At 34.1% G+C, this 18,457-nt stretch overlaps 2 protein-coding genes across 2 annotated transcripts; both read left to right on the forward strand.

Moving 5' to 3' along the window:
- The first annotated feature begins 26 nt into the window (after positions 1-26).
- Positions 27-1,433, forward strand: LOC130809848 (uncharacterized). The gene is made up of 3 exons (XM_057675684.1): positions 27-78; positions 829-1,057; positions 1,163-1,433. Exons 1-3 carry the CDS (start codon positions 27-29, stop codon positions 1,431-1,433), a joined length of 552 nt encoding a protein of 183 aa, XP_057531667.1.
- Positions 1,434-13,010: 11,577 nt separating this feature from the next.
- Positions 13,011-18,247, forward strand: LOC130821997 (probable polygalacturonase). The gene is made up of 6 exons (XM_057687629.1): positions 13,011-13,515; positions 14,147-14,464; positions 14,961-15,081; positions 15,176-15,350; positions 15,431-15,501; positions 17,196-18,247. The coding sequence occupies exons 1-6, from the start codon at positions 13,510-13,512 to the stop codon at positions 17,876-17,878; spliced, it is 1,374 nt and encodes a 457-aa protein (XP_057543612.1). The 5' UTR covers positions 13,011-13,509; the 3' UTR covers positions 17,879-18,247.
- Positions 18,248-18,457: the final 210 nt, after the last annotated feature.

Below are 18,457 nucleotides of genomic sequence, written 5' to 3' on the forward strand. Positions count from 1 at the left end.
CTTTTGGTTGTTGTCTTTTCATATTAATGCTTCATCTTGGTCATGAGATTTGTTTTGTTCTTGAGATCTTTGCTATAGGTTCGTTTTTATTGTTCTTCATTTTGTTCTTCTTTTGTTCTTCAGTTTTTTTTTTTTTTGAGATTAATTCTTCATTCTTGTTTTTCATTCTTTGAATATTCATTTTTTTCTTCAATTTTTTTTGAGATTATTTCTTCAATTTTGTCCTTCATTTTTTGGGTTTTTCCTTTTGTTCTTCAGTTTTTGTTTTGAGATTAATTCTTTATTTTCTTCTTCTTTTTTCGTGCTTTTATTTTGCTCTTTAGTGTTTTGAGATTAATTCTTCATTTTTGTTCTTTTTTAGTTCTTCACTTTTTAGATTTATTCTTCATTTTTTTGAGATTATTTAACCAATTGCTTATGTGTCCCTTTTTGTCTCGTAATTGGTAGAATTTATTTGTTTTTGAACATTTTTCTGTTGAATTCAGTCTCTTGTTCCTTTTCAAAGGATTATTTTCATACTTAGTAGTGTTCTATTTCTCTTTCTATTAATTAATTATTTATTTACAGTATCTATTTGTTTATTTTGTGTTGATCTCTGTTAGTGATCTGATTGTAACCTTTACCTTAGTCCATAGTAGCTGAATATAGAGTTAGGAAGCAATTATGGTCACCTGAGGTCAGGTCCAAGGAGAGGGGGGCAAGGGGGGCAACGTAAGTAAGATCTAGAACTAAGAGTGGGATCTTGGAATATAGGTACCCTAGAAGCCAAGTCCTTATAGTTGGCCAATGAGCTTTCTAAATACAGGATTCATGTAGCATGTGTTTAAGAGACAAGGTGGAAGGGGCAAAAAGCAAAAGGTATAAAGGGATATAAGTTGTGGTATGGAGATCTGGACAGCAAACATAACGGGGTTGGCATCCTAGTGTCTAATGATATCCTAAAGCAATTGGTTGAAGTAAGGAAGTGTAATGGCAAGATTATTCTAGTTAGGATAGTGGTGGGGGAAGAGATCATATCCATTGTCAGTGCGTACGGGCCCCAAGTTGGGCTCGATGAGTAGGTGAAGTGCGAGTTCTGGGATAACCTAGGAGACCTCATGAGAACTATCCCGAAAGATGAGAAAGTTTTCTTAGGATGAGACTTTAACGGACATATAGGCAGAGATGCATGTAACTATAACTCGGTATATGGAGGGTTTGGTTTAGAGGCAAGGAATCAGAGTGGGGAGAATTTGCTGGAGTTTGCACTAGCAAAAGAATTGGTTATAGAAAACTCGATCTTTAGAAAGAAAGATGAGCATCTGATCACATATAAGAGCGGCGGGCATGCAACCCAAGTTGACTATTTCTTAGTCCGCAAAAGAGATGGGCCTCATGCTTGGATTGTAAGGTCGTGTTGGGTACAGAGATGCCCACCCAACACAAGCTTTTAGTACTGGTCTTCAAGATGAGGAAGAAAATCGTAGAGAAGAAAGTTGAGTCCAGGGGAAAGATCATGTGGGGAGACTCAAAGGGATATGGTCATAACCATGTCAAGCAAGATAAGTTTATTGGGCTTCCCAAGTCGTTAGAGGATGCGAATGAAATGTGGGTGAACATGGCAAAAACCATTAGAAAAGTGGCAAAATAGACCTTGGGGGTGTCGTCGAGTAAACCAAAAGTGTTCAAAAAGTCGTGGTGGTGGAACAAAGAGGTGGAAAAGAAGATAAAGGATAAAATCAAGAGATTTAAGGAACTTATGGCATGCACGGAAGAGGAGGATAGGATAGAAAAGAGAGTGAGATATAAAAAGGCAAAGGGGGCAACAAAGAAAGCGGTAACGGCGGCAAAAAAACCGTGGTTATGAGGACTTGTATCGGAAGCTTGACACCAAAGAGGGGGAGAAGCAAATTTTTAAGTTGGCGAGGACTAGGTCAAGGCAGCGGCAAGACTTAAAGGCAGTAAAATACATCAAGGATGAGGGAGGACGAGTCCTCTTGAGACAAGAGAACATCAAAACCAAATGGCTCCAGTATTTCTCTCAGCTACTTAATGAGTCTAGGGGGCCAAAGGAGGCGGATAATCAAATTTCTGACGTCCAAAGAATACTGGAATATGGGTCAACGAGTGATATTACCACAGAAGAAGTAGGATAAGCTCTCAAAAAGATGGGGAGAACACAGACAGTCGGGCCAAATAACATCCCGATTGAGGTATGGAGGGGTTTAGGAGAACAGGGTATTCTTTGGCTGACAAAACTCTTTAATATTATTTTGAGGACACATAAGATGCTAGAAGAATGGAGGAATAACACACTAATACCTCTGTATAAAAACAAAAGCAATGCGCAAGTATGCGAGAACTATAAAGGTATCAAACTTCTGAGCCACACAATGAAATTGTGGGAAAGAGTGATAGCGAGGAGAATTAGATAGGAAAATGTGATTAGATACACTAGTGGAAAAAAACGTATTTCCTGCTTAACATTTGCTGCGGTTTTTGCATATACGCAGCAATAAATAGGAAAAAGAGTAAGAAAAAAAAAGAACCATTAATTGCTGCAGTTTTCGTCTTCAACCGCAGCAAATACACTGTATTACACTCAATTGCTGCGGTTGTATGTGTGCCCGCAGCAAATAGTCCTTGAAGAGTTCATAACTGCTGCGGTTATGTCTGTGACCGGAGCAATTAAACGTTATTGAAATGGCGCCTAAAAGCTTAAAGTTTATATATTCATCAGACATAACCCTTAAGCTTCTGTTCTCTCCTTCCCTTAAGCTTCTATTCTCTCCTTCATTCCTTCATTCCATTCTAGACGCACAAACCTTCGTTCCATTCTCGCTCCTTTGTTCATTAACTTCAAAGGCACAAACGAACAACAGTAATTCCTTCATTCTCCTTCGTTCCATTCCAGATCTCAAACGCAAAAACCCTTCGTTCCATTGTCCTTCGTTCATTAACTTCAAACGCGTTCTTGTTCATTATCGTACTGCTCTTTCATAAACAGTACTGCTCTTGTTCATCATCATTTCTTCAAAACCGTTCTTGTTCATTATCAAATTAAACTTCAAACTTCGAAAATCAAGGTAATACATTTGAAAATTAAACTGCAAGTTCAATATAATACATTTGAAAATTAGTGCTAATTTTTTTTTTCTTTGTAGATTATTACATAACCCACGAAATCAAGGTAATTTCTATTTGTTTTGTAAATTTGCAAGTTTATATTTTTATTGTTTCACTTGTAATTTAGTAATTTAGTTAAAAATGTGGTTTGTTAATTAATTATTTGCATATTTAGTAATTATTTGTGAATGAGGTTTGTGTGGTTTGTTAATTATTTGCATATATTTATTTCGTTTTCTTTTCATGTTATTCATTTCATTTTCTTTATTCATGTTCTTTGATTTTCTTTTGTTCGAATTCTTAATTTCCAGTTAGACTTACTGTCAGATAGTATACGTTAGGCAGGCCAAGTAATGTATGTTAAAATTCTTTTGTTCAATATAATACAATATGTTGCTTACCCGCAGTTCCGTAGATCTTATACTTGAAAGGTTGTGTTTAGAAGGAACACGAAGGCAGGCCAAGTATGCTGTACACTCTCTGTTCTATACAAGGTATTTAACTTATTGTTTACCTTGTATTATGATTATGGTTTTGCATAGCTAATCTCTGTGATTGTTTTTGCAGAGGCTGGTTGATATGTTGGATGAGAAGGCACATTTGCCTACTATACTGCAGTCACTTGGGTGTATAGCACAAACTGCAATGGCTGTCTTTGAAACTAGAGAAAGTGAAATGATAGAATTCATTAAAAGCAAAATTTTGCAATGCAGTAATGTATGTTAAAATTTAATCTTGTAGCCTTTTACTAAATATTCTGGTTTTGCAATGTTGTACCTATTATCAAATTCATCTTCATGCTTCCAGAAAGGACAAGATAAACCGAAAGCACGGTGGCGTGATAGGAGTGAACTTTGTCTTTTTAAAATAACTTTCGTCGATATTTGTGGCTTCCATGTTTTCCTGGACTTTTTTTTATATGATCATATGTTTTCCTTGATTTATTATGCTTTAAAAAGTAAACTAAATACATTTAAGGATTGCTTATTCATATATTGAGCTAAATGGAGTAGTTTTTAGGAAAAATTGTTACCTTAAATTAATTTTTTGTTTAAATAACCACCTTATAAGGTACTTTTGTTTTTGTAACACCTTAATTCGTTTCTTGGATGATTATGCTATGTGGGCCTTTCTTTAATTCAACAATCAGTTTTACTAATTAATTTCCCTTGATTTTTCCTCGCCTTTTCTTCCTAAACCTCAATAATACTTCTACTTATTAACCTAACTCAAGACACCAAATTGAGGTTAGACATATAAGGTGGTTATTGATTACCCTTTTCCGATAGTGTCATATGGGAGAACATCTAGTTTTGTATTTGGATACATGTGTATCATTCTTTGGTTTTTTTTTTCTGGGCAAATTTATGGTATTAAAACACTGGTCAAGAGCTACCTACCCGTTAAAGATGCTCATCTTCGAGGTGGAATCGATGATCTCATAGAAATTCTTAGAAATATGCTTTCCTTTGGAGATTTTTCAAAAGAATTAGAATCAAGGTACGGTGGAGGTTGGTTGTTAGGTATGCTTTTTGTGCTACAGTTATACAAATTTTGCTGTCAATAAAATACTGGTGTTTTATTGCAGTTCTGTGGATAAGGCTCACTTGAAGCTTGCTTCTGCCAAATCCATCCTTCCCCTGTCAAGATGTTGGGATACTAGTATACCCGTTGACGTCTTCCATTTAGCTTTAAGGACAGTTGAGGTAGGAGCTTTTGATTAGTATACATTTGTTCAATTTTTTTGATTGATATTCAAACTCTCTTGTACAGGTTGGTTATTAGTTTTGGAATTTAATTCTGTTTTCATCGTTGCATTATGTGAAACTCAGATAAATTTCCGTCAAGCTAGGAAATTGTTCCTCAGCAAAGTTCATTAGTACATCAAGGATCGCATTTTGGATCCAAAATATACATGTGCTTTTCTAATGGATATTTTCTCTTCCAAACATGCAGCAATAGATGAGGTATCAGTCAATCGTATCAAACTTCAATTCCTGAATATGATAAATTTTTATTGCGGCTTAGCTTGTTTGAAATTGTCATGCAACTGAGCTTTTATTTCATGCTACCTCTTTTGCAAGACAAACGTAATCTTGGTGAAGTGATACAGATGTGTCGTCAAATAAAAGCCCGGCAGCTTTCCATGCAATCTGATACAAATTCTCTCATGCTTTATCCTGAATATCTAGTACCTTACCTGGTGCATGCTCTAGCACATCACACTATGTGCCCTACTTTTGATAAAGGCATGGATGTTAAAGTGTTGGAACCTATTTCTCGGTATGTTTTGTGTGAGGATAATGTACTATCCAAATAAACTTTTTTCCGTAGCATAAAGCAATCTGCAATAAGCCTTTCTGTACGTACATATTATTAATATTGGATTATTATTACAATATTGGATTATTTGTGATTATTTGTGATTATCATTTGATTTATTATTGGATTAATCATTGTTATTACAATGTACATTATTATTGGATTATTATGAGTATAAAACGAAAAAAGAAAAAAAAATAGAGTATTTGCTGCGGTCAGGGGCAAAACCGCAGCAAATAATGCACACTTATTTGCTGCGGTTTTGCCCCTGACAGCAGCAAATAACTCTTCTCTTTTTGCTGCGGTTTTGCCCAATAACCGCAGCAAATAATGCCCTTTTTTGCTGCGGTTTTTAACCGCAGCATTTAAAATAGACTATTTGCTGCTATCACTATTGCTTAGGGCCAAAACCGCAGCAAATAATGGCCAAAAAACCGCAGCAAATGAGGTTTTTTCCACTAGTGAGAGAACCAATTCGGTTTTATGCCAGGAAGGTCAACCATTGAGGCAATTCATGTTTTGAGGAGACTGATGGAGAAATATAGGGAGCGAAAGAAAGATCTGCATATGGTGTTCATTGACTTGGAGAAAGCGTATGATAGCATACCCACGACGTATCATCTGGGATAGCCTCAAAGCTAGAGGTATTTCTTCACTGTACATTGAGGCTCTACGGGATATGTATGATAGAGTTTTGACTAACATTCAAACACCGGAGGAGATAACAGAGCCTTTTTTGGTTAAAGTTGGACTACATCAAGGATCGGCTCTAAGCCCTTTCATTATTACTGTCATTATGGAAGAGATTTCTAAATCTATTTGGGATACGGTACCGTGGTGCATGTTATTCGCTGACGACATAGTGCTGGTAGGAGAAACTAGAGAGGAGGTTAGTAATAAATTGGATGAGTGGAGGGAAGCTTTAGAAGGTAAAGGGTTGCGCATTAGTCGTACGAAGACCGAATATTTGCGCTGTGACTTTAGTGGGACAACAACGGTAGGTGAACCTGAAATAGACTACATTTAACAAAGCTTAATCATAAGTTTATTAAGCTGATTGGGATTATTAAGTAAGTTAATCCGAGTAATAATATTATTATTTTGATAATATTGATTCAAGTATTTCATTTGTTAACATTTTCAAGAAAGAGGTATATTTTACGTATAAAATTTATATAAAGAATACTTCGATAAAAGTGTATTTTGATTATATTTTATTAATTGATTACTATCTTATCTTTATAAAAATAAATTTAACTAAAGTATTGAAAAAAATAAATTCGTAAATGCAATTCTTATTCATACTACCAATTACTTATTTTATAAATCATCTATTATACCCTTACAGCATGTCTTATATAAGATTGTCTTACGACGAGACGACTTTAATAGAATTTAATGGGTCAAAGCTAAAAATAAAACCCATTTTACCCCAAATAAACCGACAAACCTCTTCTCCTTCATACAAACCCACTTTCCCAATTCCTCTCTACCCTCTTCTCTCACGTCCCACTCCCCTCTCCCTCACGGTTTAGCAGCCTCAGTGCCACCACAGGCCACGTTTTTTTTCCCTTCCAGGAGCAGCCTGCACCGCTAGCTACACCTCCTCCCCCGCAGTCGACAGTAGCCACCAACAGCAGGTGGTGACTCCTTGTAGCCGCCAGCAAACAGCAACAAGGACAACCGGTTTTGGCCTTCCTTCCAACTGATTTTGGGCCCTTGTGTCACCACACCACCATACCAACTCCTTCCTCTTCCTTCAATGGTGATTGAGGTAATCCACAAACTATTCTATTTAAGTATTAATTGAATGTTTTAAGGTAGTTTGGTATGTGGATTCAATTTGGGTCTTGGATTCAATTTGGGTCGTGAATTCAATTTGGGTATCAACTTGAATTTAATTAGAGTATATGAGTTTAATTAGTAATCGGGTTCTTGCTAGTGTTGATTAGTATTGGTTATTTGGGTTATTTGGTTTCTAGTATGAAATTTAATATTTGGATATTGAAATTTCAGTTCATAATCTGAACCTTCTGTTTTGGCTATTTTGGGGATAGTTTTGATTGTTTTTGGGTTCTTATATCTTCTTGAGATTCGTAGAGCTTTGAGTCGCGGTCGTATGGGCACTTGAATCGCCCCGAGATGAATTCGTATGAGGAAGTTATGTCCAAAATACTAGTCGACTGTCATAAAAATCGACAATGAGGTTCCATTTTGTTATGTCCGAATTTGTGTTGCTGTTTTTGAAATAGTTAAAGTCGTTTTGGGGTTTTGGTGTCTTCATGATATTTGTAGATCTTCGAGTCGTGATCACGTAGGCACTTGAATCGCCCCAAGATGAGTTCGTATGAGAGAGTTATGTTCAAAATAGTGACATACCAGCAGGCTGTCATGAAAATCAATACTGAACCTTCTGTTTTGGCTATTTTGAGGATTGTTCTGATTGTTTTTGGGTTCTTATGTCTTCTTGAGATTTGTAGAGCTTTGAGTCACAGTCGTGTGGGCACTTAAATCGCCTCTATACGAATTCTTATGAGAAAGTTATGACCAAATTACTAACAAGTGTCCTGTTATGGTACTCAAATGGAATTTATTATGTGGGATTAGGAAGTATAAAATAAATTGGAGGTTTAAGGTTATTTATTGAGTAATTGAGATTAATTTAGGTTTATTATTTTCCCTTTATAGATTGGTATTGTTGGGTTATGGATCTTAATTGAATAATATGAGTGTTTGGTTCAAGTATAAATTTGGGAACATATGAATTGATTGGTATTTTAATTATTGATTGTTATTCATGGCGTAGAAAGGTAATCTACAAGCAAACTACTACCCTATCTTTTAAATTTAATTCAAGTATTTCAAAGCTCAAGTTATGTTTTATAAGGTGTGGTATTACTACTATTGATATTTGAGCAAAATCGTTTGGTGTTTGAAACTGTGGATTTTGACCTTGTTTGACTTTGCTCTTAGTCCTTGATTAAATTATGTTTTTGAATGTTCATATGTTTTTATATATGAGCTTTTAAATATTGTATTTATTTAAAGAGATTACAAAAGCATGTTTTGTATGTTACTAACTTATAAAATACAAGTCTTGAAATATTGTATTATGAAGATGAGGTATGATTGTTGATTTCAAAGAAAATCAATTGAATTGTTGTTTTGTTTTATATTAAAATGTTCGACATTGAAAAATGTCCGTTTTTGGGAATTGGCAACGGATATTTATATCCGGATTATTATGAAATCCTATAGCTTGATAATAGGTAATGGTTATTCGGATCGGTCTCGAGCCCCCGATCCCGTTTCGTTCTTGCAAGAACCGTATTTTCGGTGATGACGATCACCCGTGTTCTCAGGATTTAGATCAAGCCTACTTCCTGACGGTCCATATATTCCCACGTTTTAAGTGCTGTTAAATTATTGATTTAATATGAGTTTTGAATAAATACGTTTGGTACATAACGTTTTGTTTGTTTTGCAAATGATATCATATTTGTCATTTGCCGTATTGTTTCGCTATTGACTTGTAAAGTAATAGCCGCATTTTGATTTACGCTATTAACTTGTAAAGTTATAGCCGTGTTTGATTCGTTATGAACTAAAGGTTCATAGCCGTATTTATTTCGACATCAAACAGTCTTTTGAAAGAATTTTTGGTTTGGATAAAATAATGTTTATAAATGATTACCAAGTGAACAAGGAATTTGATTTGGAAATGTTTGTTAATGACTTGTATACAAATGTAGTAGTTTGTTGGATTACTCAACAATGCAATTGTTGAAAGTTTTTTTTATATAGGGCCTATCTCTTACAGGGGATAGATGCACTTTCAGGTTGCCATCTTTAGTGCAGATGGATGTGCTGCTCATTTATGTGTCATGTGTTGCGATCGCGAGGACATCGTTTTCGGAAGGTTAACTTATAATGACATTTTGACAAATCATGTCTTTTTAAATAAAAAATAGATATTTTATAATGTATTAATTTAGTTTATAACTGGGTTGTAAGTAATTGTATTACAGTTTTGTAAAGTTTTTAATTACTCTGATATTGGTTGCTGTGGTTATCGAGCCACAGGTCGGATTCAGCCCAGACTTCTATAAGTCTTCCGCTGTGCTTTGTAGACAATATTATTATATTGTTTACGCTGGTTTGGGCTGTTTCAGAACCAGAGGTGTCCATTGATGAAGCAGTTGTTAAAAGTACAACCAAGTACAAGTATTTAGGATCGATCATTCAAAGGGATGGGGAGATTGACAGAGATGTAAATCATCGTATACAAGCGGGTTGGCTCAAGTGGCGAGCAGCCACCGCGGTGCTATGTGATAGGAAATTCCTAAGCAAGTTAAAAGGAAAATTTTACCGGGCGGCAATAGACCTGCTCTGTTATAAGGAGCGAATGTTGGCCTGTAAAAAAGATTTTTGAACATAAGATGGAAGTTACAGAAATCTGTATGCTGAGGTGGATGTGTGGGTACTCATTGATGGATCAAATTAGAAACCAAGAGTTTAGGGACAAAGTAGAGGTAGTCCCTATTTCTGGAAAAATGCGCGAAAATAGATTGAAGTGGTTTGGACATGTGTAGAGAAAGACTTTCGCCGCCCTTGTGAGTAGGGTTGAAAGCATTATAGTAGAGGGTAAGAGGAGTTGAGGAAGACCCAGGAGAACTTGGGATGAGCAAATTAAAGTTGACTTACATGAGTTAAACCTTTTTGAGGGCCTGACTAGAGATAGGGGTAGTTGGAGGCGTCATATCCATGTTTTAGACTACTGATGTCCTCTTAGATTACCTTTTGGTGTTCTTTCCATCTTGCTTTTCTCGTTTCTTTATTAGTTTTTTGTTTTCTTTTATTTTGTAGTTGGTTCTACTTATTTATTTTATCTATATGCATTAATTTTATCTTTCCCATGTAGCTACGTCTCCTTATCTCTCTCGAGCCGGAGGACTCTTTAAGCCGTGCTCTCCTTTATGGGTATGAGTTGCCGCCATCCTTCCCTCCCCAGACCCTGTCCATAGTTTTTTCTATGAGTAGGATACACTGGGTAGGATGATGATAATGATGATGAATATGCATAAATATACATATGAATCAATAAAGTTATACAACAATAAAAACATTTGACGCGGGACATTTCAATAATGGAGAGAATGAGTACTACAAAGTATTATCAAACACTATCTCCTTTTTTTTCTCTCAAAAAACCCAGCGTCTCTTTTCTCTTCCTTTTTCTCTTAAAGAAAACCCTATCCACCATTGTTAATTTTGGAGCTACTTTCAACCTTATGGTTGATGGTAAGCTTCTAATCTCTTTATTTTTTGTTTTTTTTTTAATTTTTTAGTTATAAATAAAATCAATTCTCTTAATATTATAGAGTTATTCAATGCATTTATTAGATTTGATCTAGTCCATATAATAGGTTTTAAAGTTTCTCATGGTGAGAGTTTGGAGTCTTATTATCAGTTCCATGGTAAAAAAATGTATATGACATCATCATGAGTGTTAGTTTTGCTAATACAGTCTATAGTATCAAACTTATCACTATTGCAAACCTACACCAGATCTAAAGGAGGTTGTATCAAACAACATTGTGATAGAGGGAAGATTTCAGTGTAAGATGTCCTTTATAATAATCGTGACTTTCTCTATATAGACGTTTATTTGATTAAATTATGTATTTGATCAATTATTACACTATTGTAGATGTCGGATGAGATATCAGTAATGAATTATTAGGTTAATTTCAAAAAAAAAGTACTATTAAATACTAGAGATTCCAGTGCAAATTTAAAATTCAAATGACTTCAAATATGTGTTTCTAAAGATTATTAAATGTAGATTTTTAAAAAATTTTCATTGAAACGAATGTATCAAGATCCTACATGAATTATATATTTTGGGGGTGTTTGGCAAACAACTGATAGCTGATAGCTGATTTGGAGAGTTGATTTGACCAGCTGATTGTATAAACTGATTTGACCAACTAAATTTATTAGCTGATTATTTGATAGTGTTTGGTAAAATTTAGCTAATAGGTGCAAGTTGATTAGTGTGAAAAGACATATAAGTACATGATTAATTTATTAATATTTTATAATTGCATAATTATTTTAAGTAAATATAAAAGATATTAATATTATATAGTTGTAAATTATGTTTTTAAAAATTATATAAATGATATTTTTAAGTATCACTCATGAAAATATAAATTAAAAAAGATGAATTTATAGAATGTAATACAACGTCACAAAACTAAAAATGGATGATAAGTTTTCCTTAAGTACTTAATGTTAGAATGTTAAAAAAAGATGAATTTACAGAATGTAATACAACGTCACATGTGACATGCAAATAATTAAAGGAGCACTTGAAATGATATAAGGATAAACGGGTATTACTGTTATTTAGAGGAGCGAATCAGCTGAAATGAATCAACACGCTGCTTTTCTTAGCGTGTAGCTTTTTAGCTTATTGATTATAAGCTCTTGAAACAAGCTCTTTTACCAAACACTATTTTAGCTTGTTTGACTCAACCAACCATCTAAATTGATACAAACAGCTAATTTTGCTAGAATAAGTTGTTTACCAAACACTCAATATTTATTAAATACAAATTGAGGATAATACATGCAATGCTTATTTATATTTATTACCATTTATGTACTCTATAATTATATATATTATATATGAGTTTGGTACCCAATATTCATTTTGTCGCTGTGAAAAAACACCATTTATTTGTAATATTAGAAAGCTTTTCAAATAAACAATGCTTTGTAGATAAACAAAGCTAATGAAGTATTAAGTTTGTTGCCATTGATATTCATTGCCATCTTTTTAACTGTGTTATTTTTTTTTCTTGAAATTCCAAAATTGCCCCCAACGTATTTCTCTGTACCTTTTATCTAACTTCTCTCTAAAATAAACTCCATCAACCCAATATCAAAATTCAAACATTATGGAAGACGAATTTAACATAAAAAATGTCGAGAAATTTAATTTTACGCGAAATTTTGGAATTTTTCTTAAATTTAACAAATTTTTTTTAAAAAATTGGGTATAGCTTCATGTACCTAGTTTGCAAATGTTCGAAGGCGGGGGTCTTAAAAGTTTGTGGGACTTGACCCTTTTTAAAATATTAATATTTTTAATTTTTTTATGAAATTTATCAAAACTAATAAATGACAAAAAAATAAAAATTGTGTCTATAATATTTATGAAAAATCATATGAATTGTGTTTATATTGAACAGACATCAAAATTTAATAAATTGAGAAAAAATCAAAACTTTTTTAAAAAGATGACCAAATTGAAATTTAAAAAAACACAAATTGTTATGAGAGACGGTTCTTTCGAGAGACGGTTCTTTCGAGAAACGCATTAGATATATGGGCTAAATAATCCAATTAATACAAATTAAAGATAAAATAAGAATATAAACTTTTTGTTTTGATGTCGTCTTTTTAAGAGACGGTCTTCACCGTTAAAGAAATAACAACACAATAAAAAAAATAAGGACAAATATATAAAAAAGATTTATTGGTAATCGTCTATTCGTCTTTGTTGTTTTTGAAAGATTTTACTCGTTCAAATGCTATATTAAAAAAATGAAGTTTTACTTTTCCAATTAATTAGTATACAATATTTTTTTGGCAATTCAAGTGTTTTCCTTTTCTTTTGTTTATTCTGCCCCCTCTTCTTCCTCTTCGCGTTGTTCTTCATCTGTCCCTCTTGATGCCCCCATTGATTATTTTGTCGTTTACATAATCAACACTACTTATAATCCATAATCATAGAGTACAAAAAAGGGGAGTAGAAAAATAAAAATAAAGTTTTAATTTTTATTTTTCTACTCTTGGTCATTATTTAGTAAATTTATTCTACTATTTACAACCTATGTTTTTGTGTATATTTTTTTTGCTGTTGTGAAGCAAGATTTTATTGTAGCTGTTGTTAGGTCATTGGGTGTTTGTGTGTCTATAGTTGTCTGTTTGAGAGACCTTCTTCTCTCTCTTGTACAGTTTCTCTCTCTACATTCTCTCTCTACATTTTTGAAGAAGCTTTGACTACACAAGATGCTAGTAAGTGTGGTTTCCTCTTTGTGGGTGATTGGAATTTCCCCATCCCTCATGATTTTATCCATTTTTTTTGTTAATGCTGATGATCAGCAATAATCACGATCTGGGTATTTCTTGCATTTGACTGTTGAGATTTTCTGTGAAAAAGATGAGATCTTTCATTCTATGTGATTCATTTGGGATATTGAGCAGAATTTGACTTCAATTCTGCAGATCTTTCATTTTTGTTCAGTAAATTGTTTCAGTTGCTGGGACATTCTGATTTTTGTCTCGTTTTTAGTCTAGAAATTGAATCTTTGCTATAATTTTCGGGTTGAATTGACATTTGGATCACTTAGAATTGTCCTTTTAAGTAGTAATTAAGTTGCTGAATTGAGAAAATAATTGTGTTTTTCTATTAAGGGTTTATGCCCACAAGTTTCACTTTTCCAATCAATTCCTGTGACAATTGGGCATTTAAGTTTCTGTCTGAATACAATGCTTTCTGGTCAAAATTACTTAATTGAATGAAGTTTATTTGCTTTAGGATACTAATTCTACTGCCAGCATTGGGCTATACTTGTGTTTTTGATAGTTGATTCTTGAAAATTTACATGATGGTGAATGTCTTAGCTGTTTTGCCATCTCCCTTTAGGTGGCATTACTTGTGCTTTTGGCACTTGGCAACACGATCGAAGCAGTTGGGGAAGATAGTGAGGAACAATGTAGATACAAGCCGAAATTGGATCCTAGACCTCATAGTGTATCAATAGTCGAGTTTGGTGCTGTTGGAGATGGAAAAACATTGAATACTCCTGCTTTTCAAAATGCCATTTTTTACCTTAATTCTTTTGCAGACAAGGGTGGTGCACAACTGTATGTACCACCAGGGAAGTGGCTTACTGGGAGTTTCAATCTTACCAGCCATCTAACCCTTTTCTTAGAAAAGGATGCAGTTATACTTGGATCTCAGGTTCATTGGTTTTGCTCACTCTTGTCTAACTTTTGTTTGTTCTTGGTGTTATAATAAAAAGTGTTCATTTTGGATTGTTTGTTTTGATAGGATAGGTCAGTGTCACATGATTCGCTAATTTTCTCGCGAATCGCAGATCGTAAAAAGCTTATGGTTGGTTTTGAGCTATTCATGGGCAAATTTGAGCGCATCACAAACTCAAAAAGCGAATTATGTTACACTGGTATAGGTGTTTTAATCAGAATTACATGAGATTACATGTAGAAGAGTTTACAAGTGGAACCCATTTCTAGTTTAATGTATTTGATACCATGAATCATTTTTGAAGGATTTTTGCAATTGCTTATGCAAAACAAAATCAATTCCCAACCCTATAATGCCTCAATCATATTAATTGTGATTATAGTTATGTTGAATAAGAATGCTGATCTTATTCTTTGCTCATTCCATTTGCAAAGATACCATAAGCCACTGACAATATCCAAATTGTGTGTAGGTTCCATCCCAATGGGGAATAACTGATGCATTACCGTCATATGGTCGTGGAATTGAGGTTCCAGGAAGTAGATATCGAAGCTTGATAAACGGATATAATTTGCGTGACGTTGTAATAACGGGTAATTTTTTAACAAATCGTCGTTTCATTTGTCTATACGTTCCATTATGGTTACACTTTTTAACTCATATATTGTGCTTATTCAACTCAATTAGGTAATAATGGAACAATTGATGGCCAAGGATCATTTTGGTGGGATAGTTTTATCTCCAATACTTCAACTTATAGCCGTCCTCATCTTGTGGAAATAGTAGAGTCTGTCGGTGTTGTTGTTTCGAACTTGACATTTTTAAATGCTCCTGCATACAATATCCATCCTGTCTATTGCAGGTATTCCAGTTTAAAACTTCGATCTTTCTTGAGGAATGCTTGCATCTTTTAACTACAATTTCCTTAATTATCCTATGCAGTCATGTACTTGTACAAAACATTTCAGCTTATGCTCCATCTTCCTCTCCTTTCACAATTGGTGTAGTTCCAGGTAAGACGCTGATTTTCTCAGTTGAAGTCGTATATGATGTCGTTCTTTGACATCCTATTAGTTCGATAGCCTTTTCCTTTAAATTTCTGGTCTTCTATATATCTTTAATGCTATGCTGGTGTTGCTTTTGTCCAAACATTCAAATATATTTTTGATGGAGATGAAATCTGTTTTGCAAGCTTAGCTATCACGTTCATTGTGAATACATACTAGTCTCCGCCTATGTTACTCGTACTCTTCATTTTGCTTCACGTATCTGTGTCCGATCCTTGATTACGGACAATGGTATGGAAATTAGACACTTCATTTTAGGCGCAAAATTGAATATTTATACGTATCCGACACTTGGATACGTACCAGTATCCGACATCGGCACCCGAGTCCAAGTAACATAGGTCTCGGCAAACTTAAACTTGGTTCAGCAGGCATACCATCTAAATACTCCATGCTTAAATAATTTTTTTTTTCACTTGTCGAATAAAGTGATAATTAGTGACGTGAAGATGCATTGCATTTATGTTGAATTTACTTTAGTTTTCTTAGAATATCTAGATGCGTTTTGCATATCTAATTAGTCATTCTTGACATTAGGCCTGGTGTTCTGTGAGCTTTGTGAACATTGTGATTTGTGAAAGTAACAAAATAGGAAAATTCAAGGCAGTGCTAGTTTGCTGGGCATGTAGAGCACACTCCGTCCCATCTAAATATTTAAGGAATGCATGTAATTGTTGTTCTTCTAATTTATTGAAAGGGGTTTTTAAGCTTTAAATGTTGTTTCATTCTCGGACGGGATAATATATGAACATGCTTTATGAGAAAGGTTGTTACACAAGGACTAGTACTATTTGAGCTTCATTCAAGAATTGAACTTTTCTTCTAAATACGGAAGCTTAAATGCTCTCCTTCATTTGCAAGTTCAATTAATGTCGTAAAATAATGTCTTCAATTTATCTGGTTTTGAATTGGGTTCGTCTTTTTCCTCTTCTAAAGCTAATCTGAATTCCACGTTCTGTAGATCTATAGTTTAGTACTCATCATAAGAGCTCTTAGACAAATTGCAATTGCAATGCACTTTTTTGTTAGCTTGTTTTTAGCCTTGGATGTTTGTATTGTGGATGGTATTCATGATATTATGTCGAATTCTTAATCTAAAACGCTCGTTTGTTATCTGCATCCTTGGAGAAGTATGCATTAGATCTTCAACTTAGAGCCCATTAATAACCCAGATTTGAGAAATTAGTGATGCTTGATTTAAGATGAGCTTAAGGTAGACTTTGTCGAGAAATGATTTTTTAGTCTCCGAACTTTAGAAGTTGTTAAACCTTATTATGTTAAGCCGTACTTTAATTTCGTTTCTCAAGAAAGATCGTGATATGTAGCAAATTATGCATGATTATGCCATATGAAATTATGTAAATGAATGTGAAGGAAAAAAAATGTTTTTCACACTATAGATCTAATGAATTTATATTCAAGTACATCTGTGTAAATCCATTGTACATGTCTGGAATTTCCTGATGAATGATACAGATAATGCTATAATGAATGTCTATGAGGCGTCGTTATCATATCATATCATCATCCATACCCAGTAGCATTAATCTTGCAATCTACCTCCTCAACCATTTTTTTTCTAACATGTGCTTGTTTTTTCATATTCTGAATTTGTTTTGTGTTTTAAATTGTGGGTTTAGACTCTTCGGATCACGTATGTATCGAGAGCTGCAACCTAAGCATGGGTTACGATGCCATCAGCCTTAAAAGCGGCTGGGATGAGTACGGTATTACGTACGGTAGGCCTACTGCTCTTGTGCATATCAAACAGGTCAACCTACAAGCATCAACTGGTTCTGCACTAGCAGTTGGCAGCGAGATGTCTGGCGGCATTTCTCAAGTTATAGTCGAAAATCTGCACATAAAAAACTCGTTCTCAGGCATAGCCTTCAGAACTGCTGTTGGGCGAGGAGGATACATTCAGGACATGCATGTCTCGTATGTCGAAATGGAAAACGTTCAAACCGCATTGCTTGCAAGCGGTCAATGGAAATCTCACCCTGACGAGGACTATGACCCAAGTGCACTCCCGATTTTGGATCAAATTACAATCGAAAATGTTACCGGGATAAATATTTCACTAGCCGGTAGCTTTACTGGCATCGAGAATTTTCCTTTCGAGTTTACTTTGTTGGATATATCCTTATCCATAAATCCAGCTGCATCTTCGACTTCCTCTTGGATGTGTTCCAATGTTGTTGGATCCTCAACGAATGTTTCTCCTGAGCCATGCCCCGAGCTCAAGAGCTCCTCCTCCCTTTCAAATCTTCACTCTTCCTCCATTACTACCTTTAATTCTCAAGGTTTGGCCTCATATTTATAATCCCTGCATAATGCTAGGGAAAAGGAAAGAGTTGAAAATTCTTTATCACTGCTTTTTGACAAGCAATCAATAGGGATAGATTCTTTCCAATAAGTTCAAAAAAAATATATATTTCATTATTCATATTGCATTTTTGCATGTTTCTACAAAAAAAGAAAAAAAAAAAAAATCTGCATATTAGTGTACAGCTTCATTTCTTCATTCTTGTGTAAGCAAATTTTTGGTAGTGGGACAGTAAGTATCAAGAAATGTTCAATGCTGTGTATTCCATGGAAGGATCTGATTTTGATTCTCGCTACCCTGTCCTCTCGTTTCCTCAGACTATCATGTACTTAAAAAAATTGTTATTTCATTTTTTCATTTTGTCTCGTTTTTTATTTTTTATTTTTTTGGGACATTGGAAATACTCTTATTTTATACACTTATACTCACTCCCTTCTTTAAAGTACTACAAGGATTTTACGGGAATTAAGAAAAATATAATTTTTTAGATGGTGAATATACTATTTTATTGGATAATATATTTAATAGAGAAAAAATAGAGATTATAAGCATTAAAAAATATTAAAATAAAATTAG

Source organism: Amaranthus tricolor, chromosome 1, assembly GCF_026212465.1.
Source record: "Amaranthus tricolor cultivar Red isolate AtriRed21 chromosome 1, ASM2621246v1, whole genome shotgun sequence".
NCBI lineage: Eukaryota > Viridiplantae > Streptophyta > Magnoliopsida > Caryophyllales > Amaranthaceae > Amaranthus > Amaranthus tricolor.

What these genes read in the sequence shown, in the direction of transcription:
- LOC130809848 (XM_057675684.1), top strand. Translation starts at nt 27, where the DNA reads ATGCTTCATCTTGGTCATGAGATTTGTTTTGTTCTTGAGATCTTTGCT. An exon ending in TCTTGAGATCTTTGCTATAG is followed by an intron (nt 79 to 828) that starts GTTCGTTTTTAT and finishes CATGTGTTTAAG; the next exon opens with AGACAAGGTGGAAGGGGCAA. An exon ending in CCCCAAGTTGGGCTCGATGA is followed by an intron (nt 1,058 to 1,162) that starts GTAGGTGAAGTG and finishes ACATATAGGCAG; the next exon opens with AGATGCATGTAACTATAACT.
- LOC130821997 (XM_057687629.1), top strand. An exon ending in CAGTTATACTTGGATCTCAG is followed by an intron (nt 14,465 to 14,960) that starts GTTCATTGGTTT and finishes AATTGTGTGTAG; the next exon opens with GTTCCATCCCAATGGGGAAT. An exon ending in GCGTGACGTTGTAATAACGG is followed by an intron (nt 15,082 to 15,175) that starts GTAATTTTTTAA and finishes CAACTCAATTAG; the next exon opens with GTAATAATGGAACAATTGAT.